Source organism: Equus asinus, chromosome 2 (genome assembly GCF_041296235.1).
Source record: "Equus asinus isolate D_3611 breed Donkey chromosome 2, EquAss-T2T_v2, whole genome shotgun sequence".
NCBI classification, from domain to species: Eukaryota; Metazoa; Chordata; class Mammalia; order Perissodactyla; family Equidae; genus Equus; species Equus asinus.
In genome coordinates, this window is record NC_091791.1 from 58,760,570 (window position 1) to 58,775,000 (window position 14,431).

Sequence of the window (14,431 nt, forward strand, 5' to 3'; positions counted from 1 at the left end):
AGCCCCAGGCCTCTCTCAGCCCTCACAGCAGAGCACTCCATGCACATGGAAGTGGGGACAGCGCTTTCTTTCCGAGCCATGAAATCCCAGTGGGGACGTCCAGACCATTTAAATTAAAACAGATCAGGGAGCTGAGACACAGGCCCCAGATCTGAGGCCTCGTCGGGGCTGAGGGGACTCCAGCCCCAGCCTGTGCGCTCTGGGCCCTGTCTCTCCTGAACTCCAAAGTCCACAGATTAATTAGAGCTGACTTTCCTTTTTGGAACTAACTACAAAATCAACTGATCTCAAATCGAGATTACAAGCCAGCCGCCCTTGCAAAGCCCTGGCCTTCGATGGGGTGCCTGACCCCGGTAATTCCCCAGATCACTTCCTGCCGGCCCTAATTACCAGAGGGCCTGGTGTTTCCGTGGTTCCAGCCCTCTCCAGTCTGGAGCTGGCTGGGGCAGGGGAAAAAGGAACTGAGCTGCCTTTTTCCCGGAAGGGAGTCCCAGGAACTCTTTGGGGGAGAGAAAGACATTAGCCCTCCTCCCCCAACTTTTCCAGCCCAGGAAAGGGCCCTGGTCCAGGCCTGAGGCCTGCGCCTGGCCTCCCCAAGCCCTCCACTCCCCACACTCACGCAGGCCTTCCTCCTTCCCTGCAGAGAACAAAGAGTCTGTGTGTGGAGCTGCTTCAGGCCAGGCCCTCCCAACCCAGGGCTGGGCTGCCGTGGGAGCCTCAGTTCAGGAGGTCCATTCAACCCCCCTGCTTCTCCGCCTGACCTTTGCTTGGCTGGGGAGCTGACCTTGAGCCCCCCACCTCCTTCCACACTATGTCTTCTTGCCAAGTCCCTGGCCTGCTTGTTCAATCAACAGTAAATCACTAATTAAGGGGCCACTTCCACAACACAGGAGCACTACTGGTTTGTGCTACAAGGGGTCTGCTTCCATTCTGTCATCTCAGTAAAAGGATGGGTCCTCCCACCTGGAAGCAGGGACTGGAATAGAGAACCTATTGATGCTGTAATGCACTCAGATGCAGTGGCCCAGCTGGAGGGTCAGTGGCATGGGAAAAGTTGGGCTTGGGACAGGCCTTCAAGGTCATTCAGGGCAGCCCCCTTTCTAGCCATCTGTGCCCACCCAGAGCTTTCTTAGACACGATGACTGGGATCCACCCCTCCTGGGCCAACAATCAGGCGTTGGTTCTTGGCACCAAGGGTAAAGAGCCAGCCTCCCAGATGGTGGGCCAGGACCTGGCCTGGGGGCCACAGGCTTGCTTCCACAGCAGCTACTGCCTTCCATGCTCTGTGCTCCTAGGCTGAGACTCTGTAATGCTCAGAGCAGCAGCACCTGCATGATGGCCCAGATCGGGGAACTGAGAGCCCCACAGAGGAGCCTCCGGGGTCCCACTGGGAGGAGAAGGGAAGGCAGAGGTAGGGAATATAAATTGGGGCCCTCCGGCTTTGACAGACCGAGAGCTCCCTCCCCTCTTAGGGCGAAACCATTAGTGGGTTAGTGGATCTAAATTCAGCACAGCTCCAAACTTAAGCCGTTTAAATAGGAAAGGCTTTAGGGAGGGAGAAGGGAGAGAAGGAGGCTCTAGATGTGCTCTCGCAGATGTGCCCCAGGGAAGAGCTTCCTGAGCAGCAGTGTGTGCTCCTCTATCAACAGCTGCCAGAAGCAGCCTCGCCCTCGCTCCCTGCACAGGATTGCCCGTGCCCACGGCCACCCTGGGGTCCTTGACAGTGACTCTCAGCCGTCTCCCCTCACCCACGTCCAGGAGTCAGTGTTGTCTGGTGTAGGACGAGCCCAGCCCCCGTTCAGAGGTCAGGCTGGGGCAGGCCCATGAGACAAGCTCTGGAGAAGGAGACTGATGAAAGGGGAATGGGCCTGCAAGGGGGTCAGCCGGGGGCAGCCCTGTTTCCTGCCCAGCAGAGGGCCACGAGGGAGGGAGGCCCTGGGGTGGGGATCAAGGAAGCCTGGGTCATTTGCAGAATTAAGAGACTTGACCCAGGGGGAGGGAAGGGGCGAAGGTCAGCCTCCCTAACGAGGAGGGCTGCCTCCCCTGGGGGCTCCGAGGGGCCCAGATTTCCCTGGATGTGTGGTTGTGTCTATATACTCAGACCAGCGTGGCTGAAGACAGCCCCAATTAGCCAGAAACCCTCACTCCCGGGGCCGCTCTGCAAGCTCCTGCAGAGACAGGAGGCAGGAGCCCAGAGATGGAGCCTGAGCAGCCCCCGCCCTCCTTCCGTGCTGAAGCCTCAGAGTAGGAGGAGGGAAAGCAGAGACCTGCTGAGACCCCTCCCAGAGCCGCATTTTCACCCAGAGCTAAACTCCTTCCCCCACAGAGCCTCCTTACGAAGTTGCCAACGCACCCAGTGTCACTTCCCCAGCTCTGGCCTCTCCCTCCTAAAGGCCTATCTAGTCTAATCTCACTTTACAGATAGGATCCTGGACCCAGAGAGAGAAAGTGGCTATCCAGGATCACACAGTCTATCCTGACTACCAGCCCAGCTCCCCAAAACGGAAGCGGGCAGAGGAGGGCAGGAGCACTGACGGAGAGATGGGAAGAGGATGGAAGAGGAGGAGCGGGACAAACGGGAGGTCCCTGAACAGTCCACCAGGACTCCCAAGCTGACCTCCCACCTGTACCCCCTACTCCAAGGGGCTCTATCTGGTGTCCTTGGGGCTGAGTCAACCCAGGGGGCTGTTTGGAATGTTAGCAGGGGACCTGGTCCTCCGAAGGAGAGGGTGACAGGGACCCTGGGCTGGTGCTCTGGGGATGGGCGCCTTGAGACCCATGTGGTCACAGTTGCCAGACTTCTGACGAGGTCCTGTGGCGCCCTCTGCTGGCCACAGGGTGGACCTGTGCTGGCAGTCAGGGTGGGCCCACCTCTTTTCTCTGGTGCCCTTGGTTAAAGACCCAGCCCTGGGCTGAGCTGCCCGCACTCTGGCTCCTTGGCACCCGAGGGGCATAGCCTGAGGGCCCTCCACAGAGGGCTTTGCCTTGCTTTCAGACAGCAAAGGATATTTCATGGAGCGGATGGAACACCAGCCCATCCGATGCTTAGGGCTGGCAGAGAGAAATGGGTACCAGGGCTTTGGCAGCCGAAAGACCTGTGTTCAGATCCCTGCTCCCCATGACCTTGGCAACCGTACCTGACCTCTCTGAGCCACAGTCTGCTCACCTGTGAAGCAGGAATAACCTCCACTCTTGAGCTGCAGGGCATTCTTGGAGATTGAATAGAGGAAGGATGTAAAGCCCGTAGCCCAGGGCCAGACACGTGGCAGGCGCGGTAAATGGCCGTGCCTTTCTCTGCTCTTTCCCGCAAGAGGGATTTCCCAGAATTTAGTGGCTGAGCCAGGCCTGGGGCACAGGCTTGTCTGCTGTGGTCACTTCCTGAGTCCACAGGTCTGTCAGGGCTCCGTATTGCCATCCACAGCACTGGCCTTCAGATGCAGGCTGGCTGCTGTCACCTGTGCTGCCCAGCATCCTGGGCCCTGGCTGGGCCTTCATTTGGAGTTTGACTCATGGAAACCAGAGCTGCCTCCATTTTCCCCTGAGCCCCTCCCTCTCTGACATGGCAGGTTCATCCTGACTCACCTCCTCTCAGCCCCGTTTGTCACTGGCTGTCCCCTCCAACCCTTTCTCCTCTGGGGCATCCTTCCAAGGAGGGAAGACTATACTCCCTGTCCTTCTTCCTGAGGTCGTCTTCACACCCATAGGTTTGGCGTTTTCACACAGAGGTTTCTTTAGAGGTTGAAGAAAAAGACGGGATACTGGCCAGATGGTAGAGCAAACCCCACGATATCCCAGAGAGGCAACAGCTCACCTGTGTCTCTGGATGGGCAGGGTCTGGGATGCGGTGTGGAGAAATGGGTGGGCTTGGGGGCTCTGGGCAGCGCCCTGCCTCCATCCACAGTCCCCACGACCCAAAGCACAGGCTGAACCTCCACCATGTGGGGCCAAGGCCCACGTGCCCTCAGGAAGAGTTAGACCCAAGGAACCTGAGAGGAGAAGGAAGCCTGCGTGAAGAGGAGAGCTAGGAGCGGTGCCTGGCTTAGCCAGCACTACCACCTGAGCATACCTGCTGGAGTGGAAACGGGGCAGGAAGTACCAGACGGGGATGGGAGGGGGGTGGTGTGCTGTAGGTCAGCGGCCAAGTGGGCCGCTTCCACCCCTGGCCTAGCCTGCAGTGCTGAGTTTCAAGCCGGCCGGGCCCCCGGCTGGCGGTGGATCTTGAGCAACACCCCTGCCCCCCAGGTCTCAGGCTCTGTGACTTGGGCCCTTCTATGAGTGCACGTGGCTGAGAAGAGTGGCCCACGGTGGCTGCCAGCGATGGCAAGGTCCTCAAAGCTCACCATGAGCTGGACGGCCTTCCCAAGCTTCCAGACCAACCTTCTCACGGACGTCCTTGCAGGCCACGCTTCAGGGGCTGAGGCCTCGGGGTGCTGAGTTGGGTCCTCCTCTCATCATCCTCTTGTTTCTTCCCGCAGGGAGAACGGGGCATGCCAGGGATGCCAGGCAAACAGGGAGCGAAGGTACCGGGCCCTCGCTATGTCCTGGGCAGCCCCCTTCCAGCCCCTAGCGCTCTCTCCCAAGCTCTGGGACACCCTGCAGCCCAGCTCCTTCTCCATCCCGTGTCCTGCTGTGAAGACAGGGTGCTCATCTCCTCCCCTGCCCCTCCCCTTGCTACACCGGCCTGTCCTTCCAGGCAGAGGTGCTCCTGTTTGTCCCATGAGCCGTCACTCACCAGTGCCCTCCTGACGTGGCCAGGCCACCTCCTGGGCATCTCTGGGTCATAAAAAGCTTTTCAGGTAACTTCCCCTCTGGCTGCAGTCCTGAGACCCACATGGGGAGTAGGGACCCCCAAAACTTGCCTTTACTTGGGATTTACTAAGTGGTGAGTTTGGTGCCCTATGTACTTCAAAGTAGGTGGTCTTGGGCTGATGTAGAGATGGGGTTCACTCCCAGCTGCTCCCCAGTCCACGAGGACATAGGTCCAGAGAGTGCCCTGTGAGGAGAATCCCACTTGCACGCTCGGGGGACAACTGTGCAGCCGTCTACTGTTCGTCCCTTCCCACAGCTCTCCCACTACTCCGCCTTCCCCTCCCACCACTTCCCCTTCTTTCCTATCCCAGGGAAGCTCTCCCCCCTTTCCACCAGGGATGCCCACATCTAGCCCACCCGTGGGCTCCCTGCCAAGGTGCCCACTGTGTCCCCCAGGAGGGCGCGGGAGCTGAGCGGGTGGGTATGTGTGCTGCATAGAGCCTCTTCCTCGGAGCCCACTCTCCCTCCGCCCAGCTCAGCAACCCACCTGTCCTGTGGGTCTGGGCGGCTGACAGAAGTGAGCAGTCAGCCTTCACATCTCCCCAAGGGGAGGCCGGCCGCTTCCTCGTGCTTCCCCCTGACCACAGGAAGTCTCCACGTCTTTTCCTCTCTCTGCCAGGGTGCTCCTGGAATCGCTGTGGCTGGGATGAAGGTCAGTGGAACGTCGTAACTCAACAAATGAGGGGCAGGATAGGAGAGATGGAGAGAGGAGGACAGAGCTGGGGCTTCAGGGGCTCAGTGGGGTGGCCACTGGAACAGGGAGGGACAGACGGGATTCGGAAACCTTTCTCTTAAAGCAACATTTATGCCAGATGCACAACTTGAACAACAGATGTTGCACTAAGCCTTGCAAGTAAGTAGCAAGTATTTACCAGCCTCAACTGAGGCTCTCGCCAGGCTGCCATGTGCAAGGGGGCCCAGGGCTTTCCTTTACCCTCTAGGACTCAGCGGCTGTGTGCCTGCAGAGAGGAGGGCAGGGGTCCTCCTCCTGGACACCACATGCCTGCAGAGAGGAGAACAAGGGTCCTTCTCCTGGACCTAGCCCTAACCACCCATTGGTTGGCAGGCAGATGGGTGGATCCCCCAGCAGGTCCACCTGCATGGGGCATCGTGTCCAAAGCAAATGGCCTTTCCTTCCTCGCCCTCCTCCTGGGGTGCCTTGCTGATGCTCACACCTGCCACCCTCCTCACCTAGGGGAAGAATAAGAAACAGTTGGGAGCCTGCTTGGGCCTGGGGCCTGGGGCCTGAGGCCGAGGCAGAGGAAAGCCCTGGGCTGGCCGGATCCTTCGCCTCCCCCCAGAGCACCTTCTCTCCTGCTCTCCCTCACTCTCGCTCGCTCCCTCTCTCCCATTTCTTTGCCTGAGTCTTCTTTTTTTCCACACAGGGTGAGCCAGGGACCCCAGGAGCCAAGGTACGGATACAGAGGGAATGTTCTGGGCTGCCTGGAGCATCAGGCACGGGGTGGAGTTGGGAGTGGCTGCTGCTGTTTCATCTTGGTCCCCCTGAGGCTGGCCTGGGGCTGGGGACCTGACTGAGCAGAGGAGGGCCCCGCCGGGGAGGGCCTGCTTGTCGGAAATACACTGCGAGTGCCTCCCCCTCGCTGGATCCCGAGCTGGGCAGCTGGCCAGTTTGCCTGCACGTCAGCTCCAGCGGGCAGTAGCTGCTGTCCCCCTACCTCCAGGGCTCTGTCTCTCTCATCTAGGACAATAGGAGATGTAACATGAAAAAAAGTTTCTGTGGTCAAATGTGTTTAAGAAATACAGGGTTTAAAATATTACACAGATTTCTTTACAGGCCTGCTCAGAGCCTTTAAAATGCCAAATGTGCACTGGGAAGTTCTAGAAAGAAATACGCTGTGAAGCATTTTCAAACTTTTTGACCAGGGCATGCTTTTTCAAGAGGAGCATCTTATGGGACTAGTATTCTGGAAACACTGGTCTTTGATCACTGTCCACCAGCCCCTCACCGCACCCCATCCTCTTATCAGTGACTTTCTCTTCTTACTCCAAAGGGAGACCCAGGAGCAGCAGGGAAGCCGGGGCCCCCAGGTTTGCCGGGAAAGAGGGGGCAGAGGGTAGGATATTGTGTCTTTGAGTGTGTGCCCCCTTCATCCTGGCCTCCGCGGGTCCCCACTCCTTGCCCACCCCTGTGGCTGGTGTGCTGCCTGCAGTGTGCTGTGGGTGCATGTGTCTCCAGGAAGAGGGGAGTGCCGGGATGGCCTGAAAAACTTCAGAAATTCACACTCTTGAGCGCACCCTCCCTCCCTGAAAGCCATCAGTTATCCAGGGGGAAAGCCCAGCAGACGGCAGGCAGGCCCACCCTCCCTCCCTCTGTCCCCACTCCCCCAGGGCCTCTGCAGGGCCGCAGCGGGTCCTTTCCCTGTAGACCCAGCCTCTGGTGTCAGGGCAGGCCCCAGCTAAGACACACCCTAGGTGCAGCTCAGGCAAAGCGGGGCCGCTGGGGCCCCGGACTCCCTTCCCACCCAGCACCTCGGCCCTTACCCAGCTTCCTCCCCTCCCTGGGCCAGCTTCAGGCCATTTTGTCATTCAGCTTTTACCCAAGGGCAGGTAACAAGGGGATGACACCCAAAGAGTTGGTGTGGCCTCTTTTGTGGCTGCAGCTGGAAAGTTCATTGAAACATCTGAGCAAATTATGACCCCAGGGCCCTCGATTTATGTTATTACATACAAGAAGCACCAGCCATCAGTCTATATAGAGTGGAGCTTCTCATGCAGACCTGGCGGGGTGCTCTTGGGGGCTCTCCTGATATGAGACACTCTGTGAATGCCAAGTGAAGTCTTCGTGTCTTAGACGGCGGAGCATCAGGAGAGCCAGGTGCTAGGCCTGGCTTTGCCACTGTGGCAGTGAGAGTGGTCCATGGTCACAACCCTTGTCATGTGCAGTGACCACTGGGCTGGGGGATCTCTAGGGGACTGTGTCCACATCATAGGGGAGAAAAAGAGTTCTTCAGTCGTGGAAGCAGCTGGTTAGGGGCAAGTATTAGTTTGCTAGGACGACTCTAACAAAGGACCACAAAGTGTGTGGCTTACACAATGGAAATTTATTGTCCCACAGTATGGAGGCCCGAAGTCTGAGATCAAGGTGTCGGCAGGGTTGGTTCCCTCCGAGAGCTGAGAAGGACAATCTGTTCCACACCTCCCTCCTAGTTTCTGGCAGTTTGCTGGCATCCTTGCTGTTCTTGGCTTGTACAAGCATCACTCCAACCTCTGCCTTCATCTTCGCTGGTGTTCTCCCCACATGTGTGTCGGTGTCCAAATTTCCCCTTTTTATAAGGACACCAGTCATAGTGGATTAGGGGCCCACCTACTCCAGTGTGACCTCATAACATAGCTAATTATGTCTCCAGCGACCCTATTTCCAAATAAGGTCACATTATGAGATACTGGGACTTAGGCCTTTGACATACGAATTTTGAGGGGACACAATTCAACCCATAACAGGAGGCAAACTTCTTAGAATATCCCTCTGGGGGAGAAGGCATGGATGGTTTCGTCTTCCCTGGAGGCAGAGAGGAGGAGGGCAGAAAGCTCTCCCCAGAGACCGGGCCTCTAATTACTAGGCATCACAAACACGGAAAAGAGCATAGTGGTTAAAAAGAAGAGCTTTTACTGTCATTTCACACTGCTGGCCTCACCCCAGGAGACCCCCAAATGGGACTACAGGCTCTTGGCCTTGGCTACGACGTGTGGCAGTGTCACTCCTCTGCCTGCGTGAGTGGTGAGGGCCCAGCCCCCATGGGGACAGGAGAACAATGATGCAGACTGTAGGTTTGGCAGAAAGTAGATTCCTTCAGAAAGCAGCCCATGAGGGGCAGGGAGGCAGGAGAGAGAATCCAAGGCCCTGTGCTGGTGGGGCTGGTGCCTTTGGACACCCTGGGGAGAAAGTTCCTAACGCCTCACTGTCTGCGTTTCCTCCACAGGGTGAGAAGGGGGCTGCAGGCCCCCCTGGGCCACTCGGCCTCCTGGGGCACAAGGTGGGTATCGATGAGCTCTGAACAGTGGGTTCTGCGTCCAACCCCACCCACATTATCGGCCCTGCACACTCACACGGACCCCAGCATTGGAGACGTCCCTCCCAGACTGGGGGGAAAGCAGCTGGAACACAGCTGGATTCTGTTACAGGGGAGGGACACTTGGGGTACCACATGGGAGGGCCTCATTGTCCCCAGTGCCCAAATTCAACGAACTCAGTAGTTATGACCTAGTCACCAGCTTTGAAAATGTGCTCTACAGTGCATGAGATACTCTATTTTTAAAAGATATTCCATTTAAAAAAAAAAACGCCTTGAGGTCAAGTCAGTTTGGGGAGGGCTGTGTAAGACAGGACCCCTTGGAGGGTCACCGGCACCTCAGCCTGTCCGAGTCTGGGCACCTGTGTAGGAGGAGCTGGCAAGCTTCATCTCACTCTGCGTTTCCTACTATTGTTTGTCCGCCAGACCCTTTGTCACGTTTCACATATTCCCAAGCCCCTGAGGAGTGTCCCGTGGGACACGCCTTGAGAAACACTGCTGAGGACCCAGGTCCTGATGGTCTCTTGTTTCAGCCCTACACGTGTTCCCCTTCAGCAACCAGCTCCATTCTCCCTTCATATCCCACGGCCGGATCAGACCAGGCCTGGCTTCTGAAGGCCTCTGGTCCCCAGCCATCCTGGACCCCACAGACCTCTGAACGTCCCCCCATTCAGCCTAGACTGAGACCACTGCCTCCATTCCTTTGACCTGTGAGGGGGGAAAGACAGAGGATCGGAAGGAAGGGGTCAACCGCCTCCCTCCAGAGCTGGTAACTCTGCCTTCTGCCCCCAGGGAGAGAAGGGTGATGCTGGCAACTCCATTGGAGGAGGCAGAGGGGAGCCTGGCCCCCCAGGGCTCCCTGGACCCCCAGGGCCGAAGGTGAGTCTTTCCCTGGGATCAGTTCTCATGGGACACAGTCGCCTGTGGCCTTTATCCTCAGCCCATTGTTGGGCACTCTGTGTCCTGGACACCTTGCCTTCTCTAGTCTTCTATTCCAGATTTGTAGTTTTTCCAGTGGATTCCAGAAAGGTCATTTGTACTGAGCATCTGCTTCTAAGCAGTGACGATTTGACCGTCCAGGAGAGATGTCCCCCCTGGGGCAGATGGATGGTCCCATTGGTTCAAATGACTGTGGTGTATCTGAGTCAGGGCCCAATGGATGCAAGGCTTAGGACAGCCAGCAAGGCCCCTCACCTAGGCCCTGAGTAGGTGGCAGGTCAGTGGTCAGCTGGGCCCCCCGTGCTGGCACATGGGGGAGGGGGTCGCAGCAGAGGACAGCTGCAGTGGACTGCCCGCACTTCTTTGCACTGGGTGGAAACGCAGTGGTGAGATTTGTTTCCCAAAGCAGACACCTCCTGTGTTGCTTGGTCTACTTTAGCAGTGCAGGGAAGTGAGGGGTCTCTTTCTTAGCTTGTAAGGGGAGGAGTCATTACTCCACGTGATTTGAGGCAATAGATGCATTCATTCCACTGGCATTTACCCAGGGCCTGCTGTGGCCTGGGCCCTGCACCAGCAGTGGGGCTGCAGAGAGCCTGCCCTCGGTTTGCCCACAATCTGGCAGGACAAACCAACCCACAGCTCACAGGCATATAGTGTAGGGAGCCACAGCGAGCCCTATAGACAGATGAGAAGAAGTGGCGGGAAGGGCCTCGGGATACCCAGCCCCCCATGCCCACCTGCCAGGGCGGGAATAGAGCTGCCCAGGCATGAGCACCCGCTTTGCCAAAGACGCCCTGCCCCTGGGCTCTAGGATACCCTCAGCCAACCCTTCAGGGCACGGATACCTGGCACATCTTGGGTCTTGATTTGGGGTTGGGGAAACCTGCATCCTGGGACAAAAGGGAAGGAAAGCTGGAAGAAACTCGTGTCCTCTTTCCAGGACGAGGCAGATGTTGAGGAAGTGAGGTATGTGGAAGGGCCTCCTCCTGCCTCTCCCTGCCCCTCCTGTCCGAGGCCTCCTGGGGCCTCCCCACCTGCCCAGGGCCTTCACTCTCCCCTCTGGCTCCCAGGCAGGACCTGATGAGGTGCCTTGACAGGTGTTCCAGGCTCCAAAATGACCTGCCTTCCCACAGCCAGGGGCTGATGGCAGTCCACAGATGCTGCAATGGAGCTGGGCTTGTGTGTTAACCGAGAACCCAGGAGGGCCTGGCCGTGCCGGGTGGACATCAGCAAGTAGTGCAGAACTCAGGGGAGAAAGGGAGTAGACAGGGAGGGCAGCCAGGAAGAGGTGAGACCCGGGCCGGGCCCAGGGGTGGGTAGGAGTCAGATAGGTAGAATTGGGTGAGTTGGTAGAAGCCAGCAGGGAAGAAGACAGAGGCCGAAAGACACGTACTACCAGGACATCAAGAGCAAGACCATATTTGCCCCCTTAAGCAGCTGTCTGAGCTGCCTTGCGTGCCCTCACCCCATCCCCCTCCTCTTCCCCAGGGAGAAGCTGGTGTCGAAGGCCGGGCCGGGCCCCCAGGACGGCAAGGAGACAAGGTACAGAGGCCCGCAGATCTGAGAGCTGCAGAATAAGGGTCTTCTTGGGAGTTCAAGCCCCAGCTCAGAGAGAGAAGCAGTCCCCGGCCGTCCCTGCAGCTAGACCCCTGGGGCACAGGCTGATGGGCAGTGGCTCCTGGCTGCCGTCTCTCCTGGTTGCCTGGGGTTGGAGAACCTTCCACTGGGACAGCAGCCATGCAGAGGCTGGCCCAGGGGCGCGACACTTGGGTGGGAGTAACACAGACCCCTGCTCTGTTAGCTTCCAAGCCGCTGGTGAAGGCGGGGCTCCCACTTCTCCAGGTGCTCCCTATGGAAGGGTCGGGTCAGTGCCGCTGGGTCCCACACAGGCACCCCTGGACTGAAGTGCTGTGGGGGCGGGGAGGTAGGGGCAGCTCACTGGAGGTGGCAGTGGCTCAGCGCTCTGTGAGCTGGCCAACGGCAGGGTCACCAGGGGTTGAGTTATGTGAAAGGGTTTGTTTTCTTTTATTTTTACTTTCTATGTTGGTTTTTAAAAAATTGTCTTCAGTGTTACCATCATCCCAGAACAAATGGAACTGTGGTTTGTTTTGCACGATTTACACCACTGTTCCATTTATTCCCCATAGTTCTGTCCTGTTTGCACAGGAACAGGTGTCCCCCCAGCCCCGCCCTGCCTTGGTTCCTAATACCCAACACTGGCCCCGTGTTTCCGCCGCATTTGGGGTCTTTGGCAAGCCGACAGGCCCCGGAGAGAACCACAGAGGCTTTCTGGCAGTTACTCACCACCCAGGCGATGGGCAAACTGTTACTGAGCCCTTGTTACCTGAGCAGATTGGAAATGAAGGGAAGCAAAGGGCCTGGTCCCTGCCCCCAAGGAGGGGGCTGACTTAGAGGACTGGAGGGAGGGGCAGGAGGAGGTGCTTCCTGAGGGGCGGAGCCTGCCCTTCATGCACAGGGCTCCTGAGGAAGATAAGGCTCCTGGCCGCTCCACAGCCCCTAACAGGTGACCCATCTGGGGACACGTTTTCTGATACCCGGCTTTATCCCCATTTCACTCCAATTTTGTCATGCAACAGGGGGAGCCTGGAGCAACTGGAGAAGAGGGACCAGCTGGCCCCAAGGTACGTGCGTCTCCCACCCAGAGTTACAGCACCGCCCTGGGGTCTCAGCGTGAAGTGGCTTGTCCCTGGAGTCTTGAGGGGGAGGAAGAGGAAGAGCATTCTGGCCCCAGATGGGAGGTCTGACACTGCAGCCGTGATCGGTCTGTCCTCTGCAGGTCTGTCTAGTCCAGAGTTCTCACATGGTGTCTTCTGTGTTTGCTGTAGAACCCCTGGGCATCCTCTGAGAGTGTTTGCAATCCCCTGACAGGCTCCCTCTATTGCCACTCTGCATCCACCTGTGTGCAGCCAGGTGCAGCCACTGTTGGCCCTGGTCCCATTTGATGGAGAGCAGGTGACAGTGGTCCTCAGGTCCCTGCTGGCCCGGGCCTGCGTTGAGATCCCATTGTCTTGTAGGGTTCCAAGGGAGAACCGGGGAAAGAGATGGTGGATTACAACGGAAACATCAATGAGGCTCTCCAGGTGAGTGGGCCAGCCCAGAGACCAGAGACCTGGAGGTGCGCGTGGGCCTCCGGGATCCGCACCGGGCCCTGACGAAGGGCACTGCAGCACTGATTAGTGTCCCTGACGCCAGGCCACCAGGCAGAGCTTCCAGGAGAGTCTCTCCCTTGTTTTCTCTCCTTTGGCCTGCCACCACGCAGCCTTCAGGCAAACGGCCCCCTCGTTTGGCATCCAGGTGACCTGGCTCTCAGTCTGGACCCAGTTGGCCCGTTATGGCTCTGGATAACTGAGAGTCGTAACTGGAGCATCTGGCACCCTGTGGGCTGCTGGCCCATCCAGGGTTCTGGCCCCATTTCTTCAGCACACATTCCCCTTGCACATAGTAGCATCTGTCTTTCCGAAATATATCTCCCTTTGTGTCAATTTAGTCATATTTCACATTCACATGGTACTCACCCTTTGAAGTGGGATTTCTTGGCACCATTGACACTTGGGGCTGGATGATCTTGGCTGTGGGGAAAGGCTGTCCTGGCTGTTGTAGGTTAGTTAGCAGCATACCTGGTCTCCACCCACTAGTTGCCAGTAGCACCCCACTCCCAGTTCTCACAACCAAAATATGTCTCCAGACATTGCCAGATGTCCCCTGGGGGACAAAATTGCACCAGGTTGAGACCCGCTCCTTTAAAGAATCTTTGTACCTGTGTGAATCCGCTTATAGGGTGTAAATTCTTTTTTAATGCTAACAGTTGTCCCTGTAATTTACTTTTGAGTGGTTCCATATTTTGCTATACTACATCTGTTTATTTAAAGGAAGTACATCAGAGCCTTGAGCTGGGTTCTGGGAGAAGACGAGAGAACAGGGAGGGTCCCCGTCAGCAGTTGGAAGGAACAGGAGATAGTGCTTCCCTCCCTCTCTGGTGGAGTGAGGGAGAGGCTGCCGTCCTTGGAGGGCACGGCTGAGCCTGTTGTAGGACAGCTTCAGAGCAGCATTTGGTGACAGGTGGCGTGTTCTCTGTCCAATGATTACAAACCTCTGGGAAAGGTGGGGGTGGCATGGGGCTGGGAGGCACAGAGCCCACCTACAGCGTCTACCTCTGCTGTGCTCCTGGAGGGGCCCAGCTCCCATGTTTCCATGACTGGGCTGAGGGGACACGATGGGCGACTCTTGACTCGCTCTTCAGCTGACTGCGTGGTGTTGGTTTTTCAGGAGATCCGAACGCTGGCCTTGATGGTGAGTCCTCCTCCTTGCGTGCTCTCCTCGGGCCCCAGGCCAGGGTTGGGGGAGGCAGCCTGGAAGCAAGGACTTGAGCTCTCGCCTCCAGAAAGCAGACACGGGGCTTCTGGCTTAGGGTCGACCCTATGGTGCTGGGCAGAGGGCAACGTGAGCCGGAGCAGGGGGTCTCAGGAGCTGCCTGCCCCTGGGTCATGGCCGTCTGCTGGAGCGGCTCTTCACGACTCAGCTCTGCTCTCTTGTCAGAGCATAAATGCTGGGTTCTGTCGACAGCTGTGTCAAGGAAACAGTGATACAAGGGAGGATGGTGTCATGTTTCTCCTTTTTCTCAACCTTCAGCT

At 57.6% G+C, this 14,431-nt stretch overlaps 1 protein-coding gene across 1 annotated transcript in view; it reads left to right on the forward strand.

The window, feature by feature from the left end:
• Positions 1–14,431, forward strand: part of LOC106845021 (collagen alpha-1(XIII) chain) — an 87,875-nt gene that overhangs the window by 43,939 nt on the left and 29,505 nt on the right. The window contains exons 16-25 of the mRNA XM_070489286.1: positions 4,476–4,520; positions 5,429–5,461; positions 6,195–6,221; positions 6,822–6,884; positions 8,751–8,804; positions 9,633–9,719; positions 11,268–11,321; positions 12,377–12,421; positions 12,815–12,880; positions 14,067–14,090. Of these exons, the coding sequence (XP_070345387.1) occupies positions 4,476–4,520; positions 5,429–5,461; positions 6,195–6,221; positions 6,822–6,884; positions 8,751–8,804; positions 9,633–9,719; positions 11,268–11,321; positions 12,377–12,421; positions 12,815–12,880; positions 14,067–14,090 (498 nt within the window). The remainder of the gene's footprint in view (positions 1–4,475; positions 4,521–5,428; positions 5,462–6,194; positions 6,222–6,821; positions 6,885–8,750; positions 8,805–9,632; positions 9,720–11,267; positions 11,322–12,376; positions 12,422–12,814; positions 12,881–14,066; positions 14,091–14,431) is intronic.